The sequence below is a fragment of the Cupressus sempervirens genome, chromosome 4 (genome assembly GCF_028749045.1).
Source record: "Cupressus sempervirens isolate cs-2001-9-10 chromosome 4, ASM2874904v1, whole genome shotgun sequence".
NCBI lineage: Eukaryota > Viridiplantae > Streptophyta > Pinopsida > Cupressales > Cupressaceae > Cupressus > Cupressus sempervirens.
Genome location: NC_143121.1, coordinates 662244437 through 662271611, shown reverse-complemented (window position 1 = coordinate 662271611; position 27175 = coordinate 662244437). Strand labels below are relative to the sequence as shown.

The window sequence follows — 27175 nt, the reverse complement described above, 5'->3', positions numbered from 1 at the left end:
TATAAGAAATCATCTTGTTGATTAGATAATAGGAAGCAAGGAAAACAAAGTAATAACAAGGAGCATAATTAATGAAGAACTATGTCTGATATCTCAAGTAGAACCAAGAAGTGCAAATGAAGCAATCAAAGATGATCATTGGATAAGGGCAACGAAGGAAGAACTCTAGAAGATAATTAAAAATGACACATGGGAATTGGTTACTAGACCTAAGGACAAAAATGTGATTTGCACAAAATGGGTATTCAGAAATAAAATAAATGAATAGGGAGAAGTAATAAGGAACAAAGCAAGACTTGTATGCAAAGGTTACTCTTAGCAAGAAGGAATTGGTTATGTAGAAATATATGCACCTGTAGCAAGAATGGAAGTAGTCAGAATGTTCCTGGCATATGCGGCAAATAAGAATTTTAAGGTATATCAGATGGATGTTAAGTCAACATTCTTGAATGGAGAACTTGAAGAAGAAGTTTACACTGAACAACTAGAGGGTTTTCCTTTAACAAAAGAGAAGGATATGGTTTGTAGACTAAATAAAGCATTGTATGGATTAAAGCAAGCACCAAGAACTTGGTATGCAAGGTTGGACAAATACTTAGCAAAGCTTGGATTTGCTAAAGGAACAACATATAGTAACTTGTACTTGAAGAAAATAGGAGATGATTTTCTAATAATCATTGTATTTGTTGATGACATCATTTTTGGTGGAAATTATGAAGCCAGTAAAAAATTCTTAGAAGACATGAAGAATGAGTTTGAGATGAGCATGATAGGAGAAATAAAATTCTTCTTAGGATTGTGGATTGTTCAGAACAAAGAAGGTATCTTTATCTCTCAGACCAAGTACTTAAAAGATTTACTGAAAAGATTTGGTTTAAAAAATGGTACACCTATTGGAATTCCTATAGTAACTGGTCATAAGTTATCATGCAAAGATGAGACTTCTACTATTTAACAAAAGAAGTACATATCTATGATTGGAGGATTGTAGTATTTGACTCATAGCAGACCAGATATAGCTAATGTAGTTGGAATGGTGACAATATTTCAAGCTGATCCTAAAGAATATCACTATGCAACAATAAAGAGGATATTTAGATATCTAAAAGGAACATCAGATTATGACATTTGGTATGAAAGAAGCAACGAATTTACTCTTTGTACTTATATAGATTCTGATTAGGCTAGAGATAGGGATGACAAAAAAAGCACTAGTGGAGGAGCATTTTTCCTTGGAGGACGACTAGTTTCTTGGTTCAACAAGAAGCAAGATTATACCTCATGGAGTACTGTAGAAGTAGAATATGTTGCAGCAGTAAACAACTATAATCAAGTCATATGGATGAAACAGATGATGAAGGATATTGGAATTACATTCACAAAACCTATTATCACCTATGATAACACAAGTACTATTAATATGTCTAAGAATCCTATTTTGCACTCCAAAACTAAGCACATATCAATAAAGTATCATGTGCTGAAAGAGAAAGTCATAGAAAAATAAATCAGACTTTAGTACATTAACACTAAGGAATAGATTGCATACATTTTCACAAAGGTCTTACCAAAGGATACCTTTGAGTACCTAAGAGGTATGCTTGGGGTTATGCCCCTACCTAGCTCAGAGTAGAAGATGCAAAAGTGCATCAGTCCAGGATACATACATGGCACCATTATTAGATTGGACTGAATGCTGATGCTTCCTCTATGGGGGAGTATCTGTGATGAACAGAGTTAGCAAGGACTCTTGGTAAATGATAATTGGTGTACAATAGTGCCTTTAGATACTTGTGTTGTTTATAGAATTATATGCAAAAGTTGTAGAGCAACAAACCAACTTGTGGTTGTGTTGATAGATTGTTATATGTTCAATTTTTGTACTACCTTTGATATTGATGTAAATGGGGGAGAAAGTGATATGAATAACATTAGAAAGAGTTTGTACTATGGGGGAGAATTAGTGTAATAAGATTTGCATGAAGATTTGAGTGATGAAGAAAAACTATTGGTATTCTTGGAACTAGATGTTTTTCATCTATGTTGCAATCAATGCCAAAGGGGGAGATTGTTAGCATGAATGTTGATGCTAATGTTATGGGGGAGAATTGCAGAACATTGTTTGTCATTGATGTCAACATAGCAATAAGATCGTATAAGATTGTTAGAGCAGCTAACTAAGACTTTTGTATTACAGACATCACATTGCATATCTACCTATGCACAGTTACCAACATTTATTACAACATGTATTTGACATGTGGGCAAGTGTGCAGAACCTGAATCGACAGTGTAAATAAGATATTGATAATTTACAGAGAATTGCAGGAAAATAGAGCAGTGGAAAAATAGTTTTTGTTGTATGACCAATATAGAGCATTGTATTTGGAATTAACGGTTGTGCAATTAATTGGAGGTAGCACACTGACTACTGATGATGACAATAAGTGCGCAGGTATGAAATTTGCACATGTGAAAGTTTGTGTATAACTATAGGCCAACAACATTAATTAAATGTGTATTTCATTTAATTAACTTACAATAAAGTATGGAGCCGACTCTAGGAGTTAATATTGAGTGTGGTATAAAGGAAAGTTGTTTTCCAAGTTTTAATTATCATGATTGTGATTGAGAAGTAGAGAGAACTTGCAAATTGTGAAGTAGAAGAGCAGAGCAATCTGCTAATGTGTATAAGTGACCTCAAGGGTTACTATTGATGGATACATAGTTCTAGATCTGATTGCATGATCTGGAGGAGAAGTAGTCCAACGTACTAGATAGAGGAAGAATAAAAGACTATCACATATCTATTATTCTGAAAGGAATAGTACTAAGATCAATTAGACAGTGGGTTTGTTAGTCTGATCCTGAAGCTATTTGGACAGTGGGTTCAGTTGCCTTCCATAACTCCTAATAGAGATTCCAAGTCTCCTAACAGGGACTCTTTGTACTAAGTGTTGTAACAAACTCCTCACAAGGTCCATCCTTTAACAAGGAATATTTAGATTAGTACATTATTTTGTGGACATCATTCCCATTGGGGTTTTCCTAGTCAACATATCTTGTGTAACTATGTATGCACATTTCTTTATGGTTGCTATTTTCTTTGGTTGAATGATTAAGAATTAATTGTAACAGATTTCCACAATCCATGATATTCTTGTTAATGCTTTGGTAAGATTGTGTGTACATTTATTAGCATCAACATTTCAGATCATACTGCATGATCCATCATTAGGATGAGAGAGCTAAGAAAAAACATAATGTTACTGATTAAGAATTGTTTAAGAGGTTTAATTTTTAGATTACTGTATAACTGATTCACCCCCCCTCTCTCAGTTATACTAGTAGACTACTATTTCTAACATGTTATCCTCTTATCATCCAACCTTCTATCCTATCACACCCCTCATTAAACCTCCTCTTAGCTTCCATCTATCTCTCTCATCCTCTTGTTGACCAATTTTTTGTCCTATCAAATCCTTCATAAAACCTGCTCTTGAATAAAATATGATAATTGGGGGAACTATATTCCTTGGAGATCATGTCATGTCCATCTTTCCATCTCCCCATTCTAGTCTTATTTTCATCTTTTCATCCCCAAAACCATTCATCTTCCAATCCCTATCTTTTCACATTCTTCTATCAAAACCCCCTATCATCCATACTCTTTTCTTCTATCCTTGCACTTCCCACATCATCTCTATCTTTCTATCACCTAGTACATCCCTTGTCATTGGTATCTAGCTCTAGGTTATCCCCATGTACCCCAATGTCATCATTCATATTCTAAATGCTCCTAGGAATTTACCATCAACTGCATCATCCCATTGTGCATCTTTCAACTCATCCAATCAAATTCTTAATCCTCTACCCATCCTTGGTGCAAGCCTTGGTCACAATCTAATAATCATCATTGGGATGCATCCTTCTTACTCCTTATCTTAAGGTATATCATTCCCCTATTCACCATCAATCCATATTCTTTTGCTATCTCTTTATCCTAAGCTTTTTTCCTGTCATCTCCTTATCCTGATCTTTTCTCCTACTATCTCCTCATCTTAATCTTTTCATCCACTATCTCCTCATCCCACACTTTTTCCATTATCTCCTCATCCTTAGCTTTTTCATTTTCTACCCCCCCATCCTGAAATTTTCATCTCCTCTACCCACTATCCTAAACTTTTTTGCTATCTCCTCATCCTTGGCTTTTCTTCTATCTCCTCATCCTAGGCTTTTCCTCTATCTCCTTATCCTGAGCTTTTTCATGCTGTCCTATATCAAATATGTTAGCTATCCTATCATACTGAGATTTTTTATAGTACTCCCTTGTAAATATCTTGGTCCAATTGTTATCTATCGCAACATCAGTCCTTAGCTTAGTACCATTGTACATCTCTCACCTCTTCGTGTCAATTTGCATCTAATCATAATCTACATTTCTCCTAGCCATGCATTTCAGAAAATCCTCATGCGAAATCCTTTGTCATCCAAGAATTGTCCTAACAGTTACTGTTTGCCTCAATCACATCACCCCTCTAGATACCATCGATATACCCTTGCACGATACAACTTTCCTCTTGTTTGATCTTGGTCCATGTGTCTCCCGTCCTACTAATCTCTTTGGCACAAGGTTATTTCCCATGGCTTTACTCTTTATTTTGATATTGGATTTCAATTTTGGTTCTTGATTATCTTTTTTCGAGCAATTTGCTTGGTCCCTTCTCAAGGTTGCCACAATCTTTTACATCACAGTGTGTTGCAAATAAGGCAATTCGAGAGCAAGGTTTTGACCAGGTCTTTTTCATCTTCTTTTCTTCATGTGAGTTAGTTGGATATGACTCTTGCACGTTCCAAATAGGCGATCACTTGTGGTTATGTGGTGCACTTGGGAAATATCATTTTCTTGTGGGTTACGCAGTATCATTTCCACTCTGATTCCTCCGAGATCCATGTGTGATGCTGGGGCAATCCTTATGTGTTTGTTTCAAGTCAGTCCTATGTAATATTGGTGAAAAGGCCTTGATGTTATTTGTAACCTTGGCATATCTTCAATATTCCTATATCAAAATAAGTGCTCAAAACACATCCTATCCAAGCATCCCATCCAATCAAACCTATAATCATGATCCAACAGCGCTATTCATCACTCCTATAACATCTACAACCAATCCCTCCCCATCTCAAAATTGAGATCTTAACCAATGGTTATTCTTGTGTACATGATTCTCCCTTTATTTTCATTCTCCCATAGTGAGAGTATGAGTCCCCATCAATCCTCTCTTAGCCACTCTGAGTCCTCCCGCTTGCCCCAAATTCTTGTACTTTTCAAGAAGTCATCAAGCCTCATTTTATCTCCCCAAAACCTTCTCAAGGGATCATCACATAATCTATTCTCTCCTCTTCTACTCAAGACTGGGGCAACTTTGTTGCGTTAAATTTTTTTTTCACATTTTTTATATTCAGACTTCTTTGAAATAGTGTTGTCCCAACACTATGTCAAAAAGGGGCAAAATGTAGACACCTAAATCTGATTACACCACTAGGTAATCTTATTTAGTCATCTTCTAAGACATTATTGATTAAATATGTTATATTTGATTAATTAATCGTCATCCCCTAGTTAATTAATTCATTTAATTGACTATAGTCCAATTGATAAAATCAAATGATAACTCAAAATCAATTTATCAATTAAATCCCTATTCCTCTATTAAATTAAATAAATACAAAAATATATTTATTTTAATCCCACATCCCCATTTATTAAATAATTCATTTAATAAATCAATCCTAAAACCCTAACCATCCATAACCCCTGTCATTAGCCAAATCCAACCCATTTCACCCATGCTAACCGCACTTAGTTAGCTAATTAACCTACCTCATTAAGCCCTAACCCACTTGCCTCCTAATCCCATCCTAAGTTAAGCCTAATCCCCCTCCTAAACATGTGCACAACTTTAAGCATGGGTTAAGGCTTTGTAACCCAAACCAAAGTCAAAAGTCTTCCCTCAACCTCTTACATTCCTATCTAAGAGCATTAATGGCTCTTACATGTCTTAAATGCCCTTAAATGCCTCTTACATCCCTCTTCTGCACTCCTTCTCCCTCATAACTACCTTTGACCATCGAATCCCCTTTTGACACTTGTGACAAGGCTAGGGCTTTGAAGAAGCACAATCCATGTGCTCCCCCTTCCTTGCATCCTAGCCCTTCCTCACCCTTTCTCCATCCTCACATCCTGACCCTCCATCTCACCACCCATTAGCCTATAAATTGAGCCCTTCCCCACTCACAAATAATTTAGCTTTCATGCAAACTTGTAATGCCCCATTAACCACTGCAACATAGCCATTTACACCCTTACCATGTTAAAATCCTTCCACACCTCCATTGTTGAATCCATCATCCATCTCTATGCTTGATCACTTACCACTTGAAGCTTGAGCACACATCCCCCATCATTGGACATATTGATAAAATCAAGGTCACACTTGGGGAGCTTACCATTCTTGGTTTTCCTTCCTCAACGGTGTTTCCTTCATCTTATCATAAGTGTAGCTAATTTACTTAGTTTGTGAATGTTATAATAATTAGTATTGTTCTTTGCACACTAGATTTCATAGCTCTACAAGGCCTAAAGTACCTATACAACAAGTATGTGACACCTACTAGAACTATGTTTATTGAAGAAATTATAGAAAAGAAGAATCATAACATTATGATGATTAATATTGCTTCAACTCTCAACTATGTTGAATTTGATGAAGTCAAAAACTATGGTATTGCTTATGAGATGTGGATCAAACTAAAAGCTATCTATGGAGGTGATGAAAATGTAAGGAGAGCTAAGGAAGAAAGTCTAAGAGGTCAATTTGATTAGATGAAGATGAAAGAAGATGAGAACATTGTAATACAATGAAAGAATCAAAGTTAGTATGTGTGCAATCAGATCCTCAGGTGGGAAAATCGATGATGTAACAATGGTAAGCAAGATACTTAGAACTCTTCTTCTAATTTATGCAATCAGAGTGTCTGCTATTCAAGAAATGAGATGTGATCGTGAGAATGATATAACCTTGGATGCACCAGTGGGAAGGTTGACTGCATTTGAGTTAGATATTTTTGATAATTATGTTCCTAACTCTAGTAACCTTGAGTCTACATTCCAAGCCAAGCTATCACTCAAGAAGAAAGCTGCAAAGTCTAGAAGAAAGCTGCAAAGTCTAGAAGAAAGAAGTCTGATAGTAAAGATGAAGTTGGTTTTGAGGACAATCTTGAAGTCATTGAAGCATTACTTGCAATAAGATTTCACAAGGGCAAAGGAAAGTACAAGGCAAAAATCCTTTGATATGCTTTTCTTGTGAAGAAGTTGGTCACATTGCTGCAAGGAGTCCAAACAAAGAAGGCAAAGAAGAAAAAAAACATGAAAAGTACAAAGGTGAGAAGGATTTCAAAAGCTACAAGGACAAAGGTAAGAAATCTTGTTACATTGCTAAAGATTCAGATAGTAGTGACGAAGATGAAATGGTTTGCATTGCTATTAAAGATGAATCAGATGATGAGAATGATAAGATGGCCCTTATCTCACATGTTAGTAAGAATGATACATGGATTATTGATAGTGGTTGTTCTCACCAAATGAATGGTAATAAATCTAAATTTGAGCACTTGAAACAATATGATGGTGGAAGTGTCAGATTTGGTAACGATGAACCATGTTATGTGAAGGGAAAAGGTTGTATTGCACTGACCAATGATCTCAGATTTGACAATGCTTATTGGGTTGAAGGACTGAAGCATAATTTTCTTAGTGTGGCACAATTGAATAACATTGGATTCAAGGTAGAATTCATGAATAAAAAAGTCAAGTTGTTGGATGGAGATGGAAATTTAGTTGGGACTGGTAATCAAACAAGAGGTAATATTTTCTACCTAGATCTAACTGTAAATTCATGTTTCATAGCTCAAGAAGAAGAAAGTTGGTTATGGCATAAGAGGTTGTGTCATGTGAACTTTGATAACTTGGCAAACATAAGGAAGAAAAAAAGGGTTAGAGGCATTCCAAGCTTGAAGAAACTTGATATGGGCATGTGCAAGAAGTATCAAATTGGAAAGATGGGAAAGATAAGTTTTAAAAGAACAAACTATTATTATAAAGAAGTATTGGAGCTAGTTCATACAGACCTTTGTGGACCTATAGGTATACAAAGATACACTAGAGATAATTACTTTATTTTGTTTGTTGATGATTATTCTAGGATGATGATAGTTATGTATTTAAAGGATAAATCAAAATCTTTTCAAAAGTTCAAATGGTATCTAGCTATAGTTGAGAAGGAAACAAGAAAGAAATTGAAATATTTAAGATCAGATAGAGGAGGTGAATTCATCTCAAATGAATTCAATGAATTTTGCAATGAAATAGAAATTAAAAGATAGGTATTTTCAATTGATACACCTTAGTAGAATGGTATTGTTGAGAGATGGAATGAATCAATCATGGATTGTGCAAGGACCCTGATGATAGAGAAGAACATTGTTATCAAGTACCAGAAAGAAGCAATCAACACTACAGTTCATACCTTGAATCAAGTTTAGTTGAAGAAGGACTAAAATCAAACACCTTTTGAATTATGGTATGGCTATAAACCTAATGTGTGTTATTTCAAAGTATTTGGAAGAAAATGTTACATTCTAAAGAAGTCAAGAAAAGGGAAATTCGATGTGAAAATTGATGAAGGCATATTCTTTGGATATTTCAATAAGAGTAAAGCATACAATTTTTTGGATCTATGTACTCACAAAGTTATAGAAAGTGCACATGTGAAGATTGATGAGTTTGTAAAAGAGTTTGAAGAACAAAGCAATAAAGAACCTAAAGACTACAAAAAATTTGTTTACTATGAGCGTGATACTATACCTGAAGTTAAAGCAAATGAAAATCAATGGTCTTCAACACCTTTAGTCCCCAAAATCCCTAGTTCAACTTGAGTTGCAAGCTAGTGCAACCTGAGTCACAGCCTGAAGGACCTGAGTCGCAATCAGAAGGACCCAAGTTTTAGCTAGTGCAAATTGAGTCATTTGATGGACCTGAGTCACAAACAGTAAGACTCGAGCAAGATTCAGAAGTTCATGGTGAACCTATTGAATTCAAAAAGAAGGAGCCCAAACTTGCTAGATATGTCAAAAGGCATCATGCCCCTGAGAAAATTATTGGAGATCAATTAGTTGGTACAATGATAAAGAACAATTTAAAAGGGACATGTTTGTTTACTGAATTGGAACCTAGAATTGTCAAAGATGCATTAGAGAATGAAAGTTAGATAGAAGCAATGAATGAAGAGATTGATCAAATAGAAAGGAATAAAACTTGGACTCTTGTTCCTAGACCCAAGGACAAGAATGTAATTGACACAAAATGGGTATTTAGAAATAAGTAGAATGAGAATGGAGAAGTTTCAAGAAACAAGGCAAGATTAGTTTGCAAGGGTTATGCTCAAGAGGAAGGTATTGACTATGGAGAAACTTTTTCTCTTGTTGCTAGACTTGAAGGTGTTAGAACACTCCTTGCATATGCAACACACAAAGGATTCAAAGTATATCAAATGGATGTGAAATCAACATCCTTGAATAAAATCTTAGAAGAGGAAGTCTACATAGAGAAACTGGAAGGATTCATTGATCCTAGCAAAAAGGACATGGTTTGCAGACTACACAAAGCTTTGTATGGTCTCAAACAAGCCCCTAGAGCACGGTATGAAAGGTTACATAATTATCTCATAAAGATTGGTTTTCAAAGAACTAATGATAACAACAACCTATACATCAAAGAAGGACCAGATAAGAAGATTGTGTTGGCATAAATCTTTGTGGATGATACATTATTTATTGGAAATGATGATTTTTATAAATATTCTTCTGTGCAATTGAGTAAGGAATTTGAAATGTCAATGTTTGGAGAGATCAAATTCTTTGTTGGCTTACAAATTCAACAGATAAAGGATGGTATCTATATTACTTAATCAAAATACATCAAGTAGATACTGAAGAAATTTGGAATGGAAGATTCTAGACCAGTTGGAACACCTATGTCTACTAGACATAAGCTTTCCAAAGACGATGATTCCATAGAGGTAGATTAGACTATATACAGATCAATTATTGGAAAACTTCAGTATGCGATACACACAAGACTAGATATAGCATTAACAATTGATATGGTGGCTAGATTCTCTACTAATCCTAAAGAAAATCATATGATGGAAATTAAAAGAATCATGAAGTATCTAAAAAGTACTGAAGAGTATGGTTTGTGGTATAAGAAAGGAGGAAAATTTGATTTGAAGGAATCCACTAATGCAGATTGAGCAGGAAGTGTTGATGATAGGAAGAGCACTGGTGGAGGAACACTTTTTCTTGGAAAGATGTTAGTATCTTGGATGAGCAAGAAGCAGAACTGTATCTCTCATTCTACAACAAAAGAAGAATATGTTGTTGCAATAGTTAATTGTTCCAACATTGTATGGTTCAAGCAATTGTTGTCAGGTATGAAGGAGAAGATCAATGACCCAATTGTTATCTTTTGTGATGACACTAGTGCAATCAACATATCCAAGAATCCAGTGATGCATACCAAGACCAAGCATATTGCAATAAAATATCATTTCTTGAGACAATTGGTACAAGACAAAGAGGTGAGGTTGGAATATGTAAATACAAAAGAACAACTTGCAGACATATTAACCAACTCATTGCCTAAGGATGCATTTTTGTATCTAAGAGGTAAGCTAGGGGTTATTTCCCTGTCTAAAGCTCACTAATCAAATTTTAGTGATGCATCAACCAAGCATGTTGAAGATTAGACAAGTTGATGCAGTATTATAAGAGAAGATTGCATATGAATCTATACATCAAGGTACATGGAAACTACATTGATTGTTGTCTTTGGCATGAGATGTCAAAGAGGGAGAGTTTGATGTCATACATTAGAGAAATTTTATGTTTGATATGGAGAGTTTGTTGTTGTATATCAGAGATGTCAAAGAGGGAGAATGAACTTGAGTTGATATCAAAGAGGGAGAGTTTGATATTCTAGTTATTGCAATCAGAGATTGATGATAGAGGCAGTTCACACTGTTAGAGGGAGTTCTGATGGACGAGAATTAGAATGAAACTAAGGTATTATCCTTCTATTTTTCTCTAAAATTTCTATGTATCATGACATGTTGTGTTGCCATCAATGCCAAAGAGGGAGTTTGTTGGATATAATCATTTAATTGTATGTTATCTTTGATGTTACACAAGTGTCAAGTATATACCGATAAATCAATGTATGTCGAGCTCTCTTAGGAGTCAAAGGAAGTTGCAATGTATGATGAGAGTCTCAGTGTTTACCAAGTTCAGAGCGAGTGTTAACCAAGCTCACTCAGCTACCAAAGGGAGTTTGCAGGAAGACAATGTTTACTGAGTTCCCCTGGTAGCCAAAGAAAAGTTGGCATGGACCCAGTGTTAAACAAGCTCACTTGGTTACCAAAGGAAGTCTAAAGGAAAATCATTTCTGAGTTAGTGATGATCGAGCTGGGTCGGCTAACAAAGGATTTTCCCGTATAAGTTTTGTTGGTTAGTTCTAGCCAACACATAGGATGAATTTCATTTATTTGAAATTGTATTCAAGCTAACTTAACAAGGTAAAACATATAAGGTCAAGTTGAGGATTCAATTGAGTATAAGTGGAAGAAGTATGGGATTATAAAGATAAATCAAGGAAGAGAATTGACCAAGCTACAAAGAACATTCTGATCAAGGAGGATCAAGTACTCAAGCCATAACAGAGATCTAAAATCAGCAAATACAATTTGCATTGGCAGTCAGGTAATATCATTGTTACTCTCTAATAATTGTAGTTGTAAATCAAATCTACTAACAAAGTTAGCTTCCAAATCCTCTAACAGGGTGGTGTTTCTAGATTGAAGTGTTTAAAGACCTTTTATAAGACCACTGCTAATAGGGTGAACTAAATCCTTTAACAGTGTCACACCTAACACTGTGTTTTGTAAGCTTTAACGGGGTTGGCTCCTAATAGGGCTCACTTCAAAAGAGTGAAAAATAATAACTAATTGCAATTGGTGATTTTTCTCAAATTGGTTTCCACGTTAAATTTTGATGTCTCTGGTGTTCATGTTATTTGCTTTATGATTTTGCAACTAAGTTAATTAAGGTTAATTACACTTAATATCATAAGATCTACATGATTCATTATTAACAAGTAATAGTGCATATATTCAATATTAACTGAGTGTTTACCAAGTGATAGTGATTTTTAGTGTAAACAGAGTTACTGTGTTAACAGGGTGTTTTAGTGCTAATTGAGTTATAACAATATATTGAATAGAGTTTGATTTTGTTTTGCACTGACATCGTAAGGGATTTGGAATTTGTTTTTGTGGTAACTAATTCACCCCTCCCCTCTCAGTTACTCCTCTTACACACATGAACCCATCTCTTATGAGAACAAATGAAACACTTAACACTCACTAGATCTAGGTAAAATGGTTCTTAGTGAAACTTTCTTGAAGTAATTGGAATGATCAAATGGTTCTTTGTTAATGGACATTTCTACTAAATAGATTTTAACATGCTGAAAGATGTCTCTCATAGTCTTGAGTGTTTGAATTAGTTTTGGGGCCTTGAATGGCCAAACTCTGACACTTTATTCTAGATTTGTTGTGGCACTAACCTATTGAACCCAAAAAACCTTGCTTTAGACAACTTTTGTTGCTTAAAAGACTTGTTGTGGGTCTTGCTCTATCTTCTATGGGCATTGCTCCCCCCTGTAACCCTCTTCATCTTATCTTGTTGAACATATTTTCTTTGATTGTAAAATTTCTTACAAGGTTTGGTTTATATTTTTGGATCTACTATTGTGTGGAATTTTCATCCCAGTTTTACTTGGGTTGAGGTCATAGTTGGTTATTTTGATTTAATTGCTACAAAGATGACTAAGTTCTGGTCTATTTTTTTAGCTAAGGTCTTATGGTTCCTCCACAAATAGAGAAATGATGTATTCTTTCAATGCAAGAAGAGGGAACTTATTGGATTTAGCAATAAACTCATCCACCATTTCATTATGCCACCAATATGTGTTGTACTCAAGATTCCAAAGAGTAGCTTTATGATCCTCAACCATGAAGGAGCCCTTATCATTTACAAATTTGACCTCCAATCAGCGCATTACTTTAACACTTACAATGCCATGCTAGATTAGAAAGAGTTGGAGATGCTTAAGTAATTTCCTAAAGACAAATAAATTAACATTGAAGAAACACATACACCAAATGTAGGTAGATGGAAAGCCACTAAAATAGTTCCCTACATAGTTGATCCTCCAATTGAAAAGTACACAATTATGGAAAATGCAATAACAATATTATTGGATTATTGAACTCCTTGATGACCTATTCAAACTACTTTCTTTTTGTAATAAAGAATGTAACTCTATTTTAATAACAATATTATTAATAGGTCATGGGACTCTTGATGACCTTTTCAAACTAATTTCATTTTGTAATAAAGAATTGTATCTCTATTTTTTTATGGTAACTCAATGCAACCTATAATTATTAGTTCCTATCATGGCAGGAAACTTATGCATTCGTTAAAAGTGAATGATCTTATTAGTTTGTCCAATCGGGAGCTTTTATTTATTTATATTCACTTTTCTCTATAGACATATCTTTTTTTTTACTTTTTTGCAAATTTAGTATAATTTATTTTCATACAATTTGATTGGTTTATGTGTGCTACAGTCATGAGTTTGAAAGTTTTTAATTTTTATTTTTTGCACATAAAATAATTTATTTTTCTCTTTTTCTAAACTTTAGATATTAATATTAAGAATAATAAATAATAATAGTATAGTCATGAGTTTGAAAGTTTTTCATTTTTGTTGAGAGATGACATATGGGTCAACATTTGTCCTGTGAGCATTGATTATGGATGTCATTATATTCCATTTCTAACAAATCAACACAAACAAACAACACACTACAACATGATAAGCAATTTGAGAGATGACATATGGGTCAACATTTGTCTTGTGAGCATTGATTATGGATGCCATGGAATATTTTTCTTTATGGTTGTGGCTTATAAATTATTTTTAAGTCAACATTTGTCCTATGTGAGCATTAATTATGGAATTCTCTAGAATTGTTGTTTTCTTATTTATAGCATTGGTTGATTATTTTTAATTCACATTTCTAAAGGCTTTCGTCTCTTGCTACTGGAGTACACGATATGTAGAGATTTCTCTATTCTTTTTATTTGAGATTATATTGTGTTCTAGTTGTATTATTTTTTGTGATCATCATATTAACATGAAATCTATCTATGGAAGCTTGTCCAAATCTATTGTTTATAATCAATTTTTTGTAAAAGAATTGAGTTTTTTGTTTGAAAATTTGAGATACATTTTTCAAAATTTGAGATCTATGATCTATTGTGTAGAATCAAGTTCTTATAAAAGAATTGAGTTTTTTTGCCAAGATCTGTGTAGATATTTTAGATCACAATAATTTAATGCACAAAATGGTTCAGAAGTTTACCAAAACACAATCAAACATGGATCTGGTGAAGTTGTTGGGGAAACTCCCTTGAGAAAGGTTGAAAAGCCAAGATCACAATAATTTAATGTACAAAATAGTTCAGAAGTTTACCAAAACACAATCAAACATGGATCTAGTGAAGTTGTTAGGAAAACTCCCTTGAGAAAGGTTGAAAAGCCAAACTCAATGAACTAACATAGCATCACTAGTAGCATATTGTGATTCCAGTGTGTTTGTGATTGTTGCCACTGGAACATTATGGTTCACAAATGTTTGCCATTAGAAATATCTCCAAGTTTTCTGGAGATAAGGGTTGAATGAAAGAGTAGATTATTTTGTAGAGAATACAAAAGTGATACAGGAACAGGCCTATGGAGTTTTCTACTCAAATAAATATGAAATACATGATTTTTCATATAAAATACATAAATAAATGAAAAATGAAAAATATAATTGAAATTAGAAATGAATTTTAGAGCCTTTAAACATAAAATGGTCTAAATATAACATAATTTTCTATTTGTTTAAGAAAGAATTTGAATTATGTATTTTGAAGTATTAGTTTTTTTTTTATTGAAATAAGAGATTTTCAAATAAAAGGTGATAATAATATAGTATATTATTTAATATATTATTACTTTGAATTATTCATTAAGATTTTGCAATGCTTTATTAAATTCATATATTTAATCTATTATTGTTGTGAATTAATCATCAAGATTGATATTGTGCTATTGAAATACTAATTTAAAAAAAATATTTTAGACATATATTTGATGACATGACAATTGTAGCAAAAGAACCAAGCTATGACTTACCAATAGTTAGATTCTACATTCCACTACTTAATGTTTGTTCCATTAAAATATGTTGACTTGAGAATAGTCGGATTCTACATTCCACTAGTAGTATAGCAAACAAGATGAGAACCAATGGTTGTGAATACATTATGAATAGAAGAGTGGTGCACCTTAAGTTTGACCTATAATGAAGATCACTTTTAAAAGGGGGCTTTATGCAATTGAAAACCTTATACGTTGTTTATTGACTCATTCCCAACAAATGGAGATTGAACAATTTCTCACAACAAAAGTTAAATATGACTAGTCACAAATTAGCATTTATTTAAAATTTGAAAAGTAAGTTATTATGAGACAATTACAATATACTAACATGCACAAAATGGAATTTGCAAGTATCATGAACATCTATAAAGACATATCAAGCTATAAATAATGGCAGTTACAAAAGATACTAGTCAATATAAAATAAAGTGTGTAAACAAACAATGTATATGCATGAGTCTCATATCCAAGTACACTCTCTGTGTTATATATGTATAATGAAATAATGTATATGCATTGATATGCTATAAGACATACTTTTGTTCTATCAAATTGTATAACATGATTGAGTAGATGCTTTGCTAATGTAAACTATTATTGAAATACAATGAAAAAGTGCACAACATGCTTTATCCTATTGCATATCCAATGTATTAAACACTATTTAAATTGCTATTTATCATATGCAAAAACTATACTTAAGCAAGAACTTTGACGCTTTGCATCCTTATTATATAATATAGTTCTAGATGATAATATAAGATCAAACAATTGAGTTGATAGTATTGTTTTTTGGGAATTTTTTTGGCAAAAAGAGGGGTAAAAATTTATTAAGACAGAAAGGAATACAACAAGGAGAGCTCAATAAGGAGCTCGATCCTGAGCAACAAGATCATCAAATTCTTGCACCATCTCAAATGACAGTTGCCCCCTATCCCTAATATTCCAACCCGGATCATGACTAGAAGCCCATTTGGCTAAACAATCAGCAGGTCTATTCCATTCTCGCGGAATATACTTGAACCTAATGAACTGAAAAGAGGAAGAGAAGAAAAGAATCTGCTTAACAACAGTGACCAGCTGCCAACTAACATCCTCAAGCTCTTGCGAAGAAAGCATGTTCACCACCACCTAGGAATCAGACTCACAAATAATCTTACTCCATCCCCACAAGCAACACTGTTCCACAACATATAAAATAGCCTGAGCTTCCATGAGATTGTTAGTATAATCACCCTTATGAATTGAGAAGAAAAATTTAACATTCCCAGAACTACAACGAGCCACTCCGCCAATACCAGCCGGACCAAGATTCCCACGAGAAGAACCATCAGTGTTAATTTTCAGAACTCCACAGGGAGGAGGAGTCCAGTGCCCATCCCGATTAACCCGATCCTTCCTCTGATGGTGAAGCTGCCTGGACATAGAAGGAAACCTATGAGCCGCAACCCCATCCTGCAGATGAAAATTGAGGTGATTACAGATAGCAAGATCAACCGGATCCATACCCCCATCAAGCTCACACTTCACAAGAATAGTTTCCTGGAGAGAATGTGATATTTTCCACCAAAGATGCAAAACACCAAGCTGAACATCTTCGAATATGCGACGATTCCTCTCCAACCAGATATGCCAAAGCATGAAAGATGGGCCAACAATCCAAGCAACATGGAGACAAGAAGACTTAGAGGGAGCACTACCCAAGCGAGCCCAGAACTCAAGCAAAGAAGAAGCATGCCGACAAGAGCAACCCCAAGCGCTCCACCAAAGGTGCCATATCTGAGTAGAATAGGAGCAATGGAAGAACAAATGGGAGACATACTCCTCTCCATTACCACACAAAACACAATAAGAGGGGCCCTGAAATCCACGTTTACAAAGATTATCCCAGGTAAGACAACGGTTGTAAGCCACTAACCACATGAAAAAATTGCACTTGGACCAAGAAACTTTATTCCAGACTTGCTTCCACCAAGGGACCTCAGCATCCCCAAATAATTGTCTAGTTATCTCCTGATACCGAACAGAGACATGATATTTACCAGACAAGGTACCGCCCCAAGCCAATACATCTGGACCAAGCAAAGAGGAACACTCTCTAGAGGCCAGAATTTGAGAAAGCTCTTGACGATCCATGTCTGTACCCCTAGGAGGCCAATCAGAGGAATGCTTCCATCTATAACCAACAACAGGTCCCAATTGATAAAGAGTCTTGTAATGAGCCACTTTATCCCATCCAACGGCAAGAAAAGAGTCACAAAGAGGCTGAAGATGAGGGTATATGGATAAAATGGAAGGGAATCCATCCCAAGCATCAAACCAAAACAAAGCCTGAGAACTTCCTTTACATATCTAGAACAGACCCCTCTTCACCAACATCGCACCTGTCTTCAAAGTATGCCAAACCATTGAGCCACGACCTTCAAGAGGAAGTGTAGAAACAGAGCAAGGATCAGCACCATGAAAATATTTATGAGTGATAATACGAGACCAAAGTTGATGCCGTCCAGAGCACCATCGCCAATAAAGTTTAGCAGCCAAAGCTTGTCTACTCAATAGAGTAGAACGAAGACCAAGACCACCCTCCTTTTTAGGCCTACAAACAGTTGCCCAATTAACCAAGCTCCATTTAGTACTACGCAAATTACCACTCCAAAGGAATTGTCAAGAAAGAGCATCAAACTCCTTGAGAAAGTAAATAGGTGCAGCATGAACCATGCTTCTATAAGTACGAAGAGCTTGGATAATAGCTTGAAGAAGAGTAACCCGGGCAGCAGTAGAAAGCCATCTATGAGTCCAATGATTTACCTTATCCTGAAGCTTGGTAATCAAATTTTTCCAGAAGAGACGTGGCTGCCTGGAAACAGCAATAGGAATGCCAAGATAAGTCAAAGGAAGTGAACCTATCTGAAATCGTAGGATACCAGCAATCCTGTGCTGAATAGAATCAGGAGTGTTAAAAAAGTAAATGAAAGATTTGTGCTCATTAACTTTCTGGCCTGAAGCTGCCAAATAAACGTCCAAAGCATGTCGAAAGGCTTCAGCTTCCTTGATCCTAGCAAGACCGGCAAGAGCAGAATCATCAACAAATTGAAGATGGGAAAGAGAAGGTAAGCCATTACCCCACCGCCAGCCCTTCAGCCATGATGATGAATAGATATGGGGAGAGAGGGTCACCCTGGCGGAGGCCTCTAGAAGCACCAAATAGTTGTGAAGGTTGACCATTAATAAGAATAGAAAAAGAGGCAGAAGTAACGCAACTCATAATCCAACTCACCCAGTCAGAGCTAAATCCGAAAGAAAGAAGAATACTCCTTAGGAAGCTCCATTTAACTCTATCGTAGGCCTTAGCCATATCCAACTTAACAAACATGGCTCTCTCCCTTGAAGTAGCCATAGAGTGAATAGCCTCAGTAGCAATAACCACCCCATCCAAAATTTGTCTTCCAACAACAAAACCACCTTGTTCTTCTGAGATAATAATGGGAAGCCACCTTTTCAGTCTCTCAGCAATCAGCTTAGTAATAACTTTGTAAACCACATTACATAAGGCAATTGGTCTAAAAAACTCCAATTGATTAGCACCCTCTCTCTTAGGAATAAGAGTCAAGAATGTAGAGTTCAAAGCTCGAAGCATCTGCTTGCTAGCATAGGATTCTTTAACCACCTCCAACAAATCATGATTAATGATATCCCAAAATTTCTGAAAGAATTCAACTGGAAAACCATCAGGACCAGGAGCCTTCCCCTTAGGCATGCCAAAGACCACCGCCTCCAGCTCTTCCAAAGAGATAGGACGCATGAGATAATCATTCATATCCTGAGTGATAAGGGAAGGAATACAGGACAAAATAATATTTTCTTCATTATCAGCAGGAGGAGAGTCCTCAGAGAAGAGGGTAGAGAAGTACGAAATAGCCTCCTGGAACAAAGCTGGCAAGGAATTCAGTTGGATACCTTGAGAATTAACCAAAGAAGAGATAGTGCTCTGATTCCGGCGAGATTGCACTGTTTTATGAAAAAAGGCAGTGTTTCGATCACCTTCCTGGAGCCAATCAACTCGAGCCTTTTGCTTCCAAAAAATTTCCTCTCGAAGTTCCCATTCTTCTAGAGCTCTAGAAGTAAGGGATTCAGCCTGGCCAAGATCCTCCGAGAAACCTCGATCTCTAATCTCCCTTGTGATGACATCAAGATTTTCTTGAGCAAGCCTCTTCATAAAGTGAAGATTCCCAAAGCATTCCCTATTCCATATCTTGAGCTGCCTTTTAACATATTGAAGCCTTTTAGAAAATGAGAACATTGCAGTACCATATGCAGGGGCACCATCTTTCCACCAACAAAAAACAAAATCATGAAGAGAGGAGTCACGAAGCCACATCAACTGGAACTTAAAAGGAGGATGCTTCAGAACATAAGCCCCTATAGCGAAAAATTTGATTGGCCAATGATCTGAACCCCTCCAATCAAAGATTTCTGAAGAGATAGTAAGGGTGCCACTAAGCCAGAAGCAAGAAACAAGAAATCTATCCAGGCATTCTGAGATAGCAGCAACACCAGTCCTGCGATTATTCCAGGTATAGAGGCCATTAGAAGGCTTAACATCAGAGAGATGCAAAAGAGATATGTGTTGCCGAAGAAGAGCAGAAGAAGGCCCCAATCTAGCCAAACCACCATGCTTCTCTTCCAAACTTAAAACTGAATTGAAGTCCCCTGCTAACACCCAAGGATGATAAGGATGACAATTTCTAACATATTGAATATGTTCCCAAAGTTCCTCCTTTCCCACAAGATCAACAAGTGCATACACATTAGTAACCATGATTACCTCTCCTGAGTCTAGAGCAGAAGCTACCATAGAGAGAGCTGAGCGAGAAGACATCCAGCCAAGAGGAGAAATTTTTTGAGGATCCCAAAATATAGCTAAACCACCAGCACTGCCTGTTGCCCCAACACACTGGCATTGGCCACGAGACCAAATACTAGAGGCATGTTGGACCATAGACTCCACAAAGAGCTTAGTCTCTTGGATACAAAAAACATCAGGGCTATGATCAACCACCAAGTTATGAATAGCCTTTTGTCTAGGGATGCTATTCAACCCCCTTACATTCCATGAGAGAATAATCATCATTGGGTAGATTTGGGAAAATGAGAATCCAAAGGTTTCACTGAACCAGACTCAATCAATATATCTCCTGTGAGTTTAATCTTCTCTTGGTCTGTTTTGCGCCCACTCCTTAGAGGGGGAGAAGAAGAAGCCAACTTAAAGGGTCGAGGCAGCAACCCCAAGGGGAGAGGAGATCCCTTGCCCTTACCTGATGGTAGCACATCCTTAACCAAGTCAGCCAAAACAACATCATCATCTTCCAACACTGCAAGAGTCACCAGAGCCGCTGTCATAGGAGCTACAGGGACCTCACAATTCTGATATACTACAACTTGAGATGCCCCACAAGCATCATTAGGAACAAATCTCTCATCTGGGCAAGCTGGATCAGAAGAGATAGGAGGAGGAATACCCTCCTCTAGAACCATACTATCCAGCACCTCAAAACGGTTAAAACCTGAATCAGATAATCTTTCTTTCAAAGGCCTCTTTTGACCACGTCCCTTAGCTCGAGGACGAACAGGGGTAAATCCATCCTTATCCTACATTGGAGCCTTACCCTTACCTGTAGCATCTTGTGGATTCATCCCCTTGGTAGTATTAACCATTTGAGATTGTCCTTTCCCTGTAGTATCTGCCAAACCACCAGCATTGCCAGCTGTAGACCGATCCACTCCTTTGAAACTCGAGTTACAGGGGCACTACCGCAGTAAATGACCATACTCATGACAAATCCGGCAACGGAAAGGGAGGGATTCATAATCTAACTGCTGCACCCAAGAAGAATCCCCCGGACAAATTTCCAAAGAATCTGGTAATGGGTTATTCAAATTAATTTCAACACAAATTCTAGCAAAAGAAATAACCTTTTTATCGAGGGTTTGATGTGCGATCGCAGCTGGCTTCCCCAACAAAGCAACAATTTGTCGAAGGATGTCTTCACGCCAAAATTTCAAGGGAAGACGAGGCAAGCAAACCCAAATTGGCACTGTTGAGGGGAGATCCTCAGCAGAATTAAAACCTGAATGCCAAGGTTTGACAAATAACCCCACATTGTTGTAGAAATAAGGGCCTCCTTCAAAAACCCGATCACGATCAGACATGCAAGAGAATACAACAAAAAAATAACTATTCCTTGCCAACATAATCTCCATATCGCCTTCCACCTGCCAAGAGCGGCGGATCCATGCCTTAAGAGCGGATAGGGAAATCCGGATTCCAAGAAATTTGCATATCAAAGCATGCTTGGTCCAATAATCAATGTCCTCCATTACAGCCGTTGGAGGAATAACCAAAAAGGGCGATCATGGCTACGCGGAAGACAACCATTAACTTTTTTCAGCTTGGAGCTCTCCCTTGAATAAAACGATTTAGATCGCATTGCATGCATAGTTGGAGAAGAACCATCTGGTCTCACCAACGGAGAAGAAATCTCAGGCCCTGCCATGCAAACAATAAAACCCCAATCCAAAATTGACTGCAGAAGATCTCCAAAAACACCGACGCAAATTATGTCCAGTAGCTAACAATCCAAACAGAACAGAAAAATAGTAAAGATCAAACACCAAGAACAGGCTAGGGGAAAAACCCTAGCCCAGCCGACAACCAACGCTTCTCAGAGACTCCATCACCCAACTGATATATTGATTTTTTTGAAATTAAGAAAACCCTTATCCCCTATCTTAAGAAAAGATCATCTATTGATTATTAAAATTTTTGTTGTTTTTAATTTTCAAACAAGTAGTGCTGGATCATCTCATTATACCAAATTTAAGAGCCTAACAGCTCTGGAATCCTCTCTCCGCGACGCGGCCTATAACAAAATAATTTCAGATTTTGCATATACACGAAACGCGTTTAAATCCAAAACCCGAGTATTCCAACTTGGTCCTCAGACTGACAGGCTTGAAGGAGAAACGAAGAATACGAAACCCTTATCCTATGAGTCGGAAGGTATACATTTTAAGCATGAAATGAGAGAGAGGCTTGTACAGGTATGTCGATCTCTATTGCTTTGGAATTACAATTCTTCCGTACCGTGGGGATGGCAAAATGCTTCAGCATTGGCTATCAGAAGAGCATGCTTATGCTCTGATTCAAATGCTAAAATACCGTTTACCTATTCATTTCTTCAACCCAATGTTTTTGCTGCTGTTACACACCCACCTCCTCCAAGCCCATCTGCACCTCCTTCTGCAAAACATGATCAGTTGCAAAATAAGGTGGATAATTCGGTGCTCGAAGATGATATGCAAAAAGCACTGGATGAAAATAGACTAAATGATGCCTGGAAGGCCTTCAAATCATTGAGAAATAATGGGGCATTTCCTAGCAAGAATTCAATAAATAGATTAGTGAAGGAGCTAGCCTCTGCAAATGATTTGTCCGGCCTCAAACGAGCTTTTGCGACTGCAGTTCTTGTGTTGGAAAAATATCCACAGAGCATGCTGGACATGGATTCGATACCTAATTTGGTTTCCATCCTTGAAAGGGCTAAAATGTTTGCACCCGCTTCAACCCTTATAAGAACACTGCTGAAAAACGGGTTTCGCCCTCATCTCAACCAGTGGAGTCCGGTATTGGAGCAAATGTCCAAGATTGAGGCTGCTGCTCCATTAGCTTTGGAAATTTTTGGGGAAATTCTCCATTTTGTGAGGAAAGATGGTGAATTGGTTGATCACATGAAACCCGATATAGCCGCCTTTAATACTGCTCTCAGTGCTTGCTTGACACTTGGTTCAGTAGCGAAGGCAGAGGGGCTGTTGAAAATGATGGCCGTGTTGGGCTTCAAAGGAGATGGAAGAAGCTTTGGCATTATTGCTCAGCTTTATGCCAAAAAAGGTTCTAAGGAAAAGATTGAGAGTTTGGATAAGGCGATGCATCAATATCAGGTAAGTCCTGATCGGCAGTTCTATAGTAGCTTAGTTAGTGCATATTTAGGTGTAGGTGATTTGGAGGCTGCTTCAGAAAGTGTATTGCTTATGTTGAAAAGGGCATACAGTTCTGTGGACCTAGTGAGGTTTGAATCAGGCGATGAGTGCTTGGAACTCAATACAGATGAGTTTCCTGATGAACAGATTTACCGCCAACTTGTGAAGGGTTTTTTAGAGGTAGGAACTGTTAAAGACTTGGCAAGATTTCTTATCAGGGCACAGGACGTTGAAGGGAAATTGGTGGCTCTGGATCAAACTGCTTGTGCAGGTATAATTCATGCATGTATAAATCTCGGTTGGCTAGAAAAGGCACACAGCATACTTGATGAAATGATTGCTCACGGAGCCAGAGTTGGAATTGGTGTGTTCTCTTCACTTTTGAAGGCCTATTGTAAAGACCAACGGACAGCTGAGGCTACCCAATTAGTTTCAGACATTAACGCAGCAGGTCTAGAACTTGATGCTGGAAGTTATGATGCAGTAATAGATGTTTGTATGACGCTTCAAGATTTCAAGGCAGCTTTTGGACTTTTTAGAGACATGAGAGAAGCAGGGGTGGCTTCATTAAAGACAAGCTACCTTACTATTATGACTGGTCTCACTGAAAACCACAGGCCTGAGTTGATGGCTGCCTTTTTGGATGAGGTGGTTGTGGATCCACGAGTTGAGGTGGGTGTTCATGATTGGAATTCTATAATTCATTCCTTTTGCAAGCTTGGGCGTTTGGAGGATGCAAGAAGGACATTTAAGAGAATGGCATTTCTTCGTTTTGAACCAAATGCACAGAGTTACTTGTCTTTAGTTAATGGATACTGTGCAGCAGAGAAGTACTTCAGTGTTTTGCTCTTATGGGCAGAAATGAAGAAGAGGATGGCACATGCTCAGGAAAGAGGAATAGAACCCTTGACAATTAGTCGGGATTTAATTGATGGTTTTCTACTGGCTTTGGTCAAAGGAGGGTTTTTTGATGCAGCAATGGAGGTAGTGGAAAAAATGCAAGAACTCAAAATATTTGTTGATAAATGGAGATACAAGCATGTTTATCTTGAGACTCACAAAAAGCTGAAACTGGCAAGACTTAAGAAAAAGAGTTTTCAAAAGGTGCAAGCAATTATTGCTTTCAAGAACTGGGTAGGTTTATCCACATGATTGAAGCAACCTTGTGGGTACTCACAACCAGAATAATCAAGGGGAGAATTAATCCGGTGACAAAGAAGCAAGATACGGGATCTTTGAAGCAAAGATAATAAATTCACTGGTCAGTTCTTTGTCTTAACATGTAAAGCTGCAAAACTTGAAAGGCAAAAGAATTTTTTCTTCCTGGATTAGAGGAAATCTGAATCTTATGTCTGTCAGAGATCCCTGTATTGTTTGTAATTATTGATATATTGAGGATGGGAGGCTGTCTTTCTGGTATATGAGATTCGATATATCCTCTCTACTTATCATGGGTTGACTAATGACGAAAAGGGATGCAAAATGCATCTATTGTCTCTTTGGTAGGCTGGTCCTATACGAAGAGAACATTTTTGCACTGGAAGGTGTAAAGCAATCGGATTTGTTGATTTCCTATCTTAAGGACCTGGGGAATTCTGATTTTTTCAGAGAACTAAATGAGTCAGTTTGTTGATCCAGGCTTCTATCAACATCCTGCCTTGAACTTTAGTGGATTTTGTGAGGCTAGATTATATTCATATATTTTTATTCACTGAACATGTTTAATCTATCACATTTGTGAGGACACATTTATGGTGCATGACCTCTGTTGACTGAGGGGGACTGACACTTGGGAAGTTGAACACCACCTCCTATTGTACACAACACAAATTCATGGGATAAGCTCATGAGAAGTTGAATATGGGGTGGGTTAATGACAACCCCCCTTTCCAGCTATTTGATCCATTTTGTATCTTTTATCCATTCAAGTTTCTTATCAGGTGTCAGCTTTGCGCTGTATCTAGATTCTAAATCTTTGTTGTAATAGAGTGACTTCAGTTTTGCTTTCTTTAGATATATCAAGCTAAACAAATATTTAGAGTTTAGATCTCTCAGTTTTATGTATGATTGTGCCTGAACAACAGAGCTATAGCATTTTTTCATTTTCCATTTTTTCCCATGTGTTATGTTCAGTGCTTCCATTTGTAGAGTAAGGAATGTGCATTAGGCTTTTTAAAGATCCATTTGCATCCATTCTCGTATCCTTCAATGTGGTACTTAGTATGCCACAACAACTACAGGGTGCATTATCAGTTGGATAAGATTACTTCATTAATTTAGTCTACATATACAAGGCCTTGCAAAGTGACGCTTTTAGTTTTTTTGCTTTTTTTGATAATTAATAGGCCGTAGCCGAGTAATTTTATTAATATAAAACCTATTTTACAACCCAGTTCAGTACGGGCACTGTTCGGAAAGAGCTGGGTGGAGCAATCCTCTCTGGTCCTGCCCCAAAGAATAGAAGAATATTATAGATCATTAACTTATAGACATCCCATATACATGTTTGGGTATTGATGAGGGATTTGGTGTCCTAATTTACATGCTTATGCCATTTGCAATATGATATAATACTTTTGATGATGCAGTACATTTGCTGTGACTTATATTCCCCCTTTCATACATGAGGGGTGAGATTGATGAATTTAGCCACTTCCTTTGTTACATGCAATAGCTACTAATACAAAACATTGGAGCATGTCTGACTATTCGCCTGAGGACAAAGGATAAGTGCAAACAGAGCAGACCATCGGTCCTTCCACAGATCCTTCTGGGCCTCTCTGAATTTATGTTGAAACTGTGACAACCTGCACTTCACAAAGGACACCCTCCAAACAATGTGGCAATCGATTAATATATCAAGTTCATTAAAATACATCCATATTAAAGCTTTCTATACTCACAAGAGATGTTATAATAGAGACAATAACTTTGAAATCCCTTGTAAACCCATAAAGCTCCCATAGAGCACCAAACTAAAAGTGATATACACAATAAATGTCGTAACCTTGTGCCCAAACAGATGGGAAACACCAGATACCCCACGATTACAGCTAGATAATTGAGATTGAAAAGCATGCAGAGACCAATGGGCCCAAATTGGTTCCTGGTTAAAATAAAATGGAATAATTCCTTATCCAATATTCAAAGCTGTGATAAAGATCTACCTTTCTTGACAAGAAAAAATATGAAAATCTACAGAGAAGATAGTAACCACCAATTGAGAGAATTAGAGCCACATCAAAAGAGAGAAAAAATCGAAAAGCAAACAGCAACAAAGACACAAAATCCAGGACGGGACAAATGAAAGCAGCAACCATATATGTATTTATGGATGTGAATATATAATATATGTGTCTACTCTGTGTGTGCTGTGTGTGTGTGTATGCATATATATATTTTTGCATAAATCATAAAGAAACACAAACAGAAAGAAGGAACTATGGAGAGATCAGGGGCCAAGACACAGAAAGAACTACAACAATCATGCTCACTTTTAGCAGCCTTCCACTGATTATTCTTTTGGAAAAATACAAACACCTTATCTCCTGTCAGAGTCAGAACATATATCTAATAAGCAGTCTTCCACTGATTATTCTTTTGGAAAAATACAAACACCTTATCTCCTGTCAGAGTCAGAACATATATCTAATACCTATCCTGCTAAAAGACATCAAAATACCT

At 36.7% G+C, this 27175-nt stretch overlaps 1 protein-coding gene across 1 annotated transcript; it reads left to right on the top strand.

Moving 5' to 3' along the window:
- Positions 1 to 22314: 22314 nt before the first annotated feature.
- Positions 22315 to 25536, top strand: LOC149562994 (Pentatricopeptide repeat (PPR) superfamily protein). The gene has a single exon (XM_089826434.1). It carries the CDS (start codon positions 22535 to 22537, stop codon positions 24641 to 24643), a length of 2109 nt encoding a protein of 702 aa, XP_089682560.1. The 5' UTR covers positions 22315 to 22534; the 3' UTR covers positions 24644 to 25536.
- Positions 25537 to 27175: the final 1639 nt, after the last annotated feature.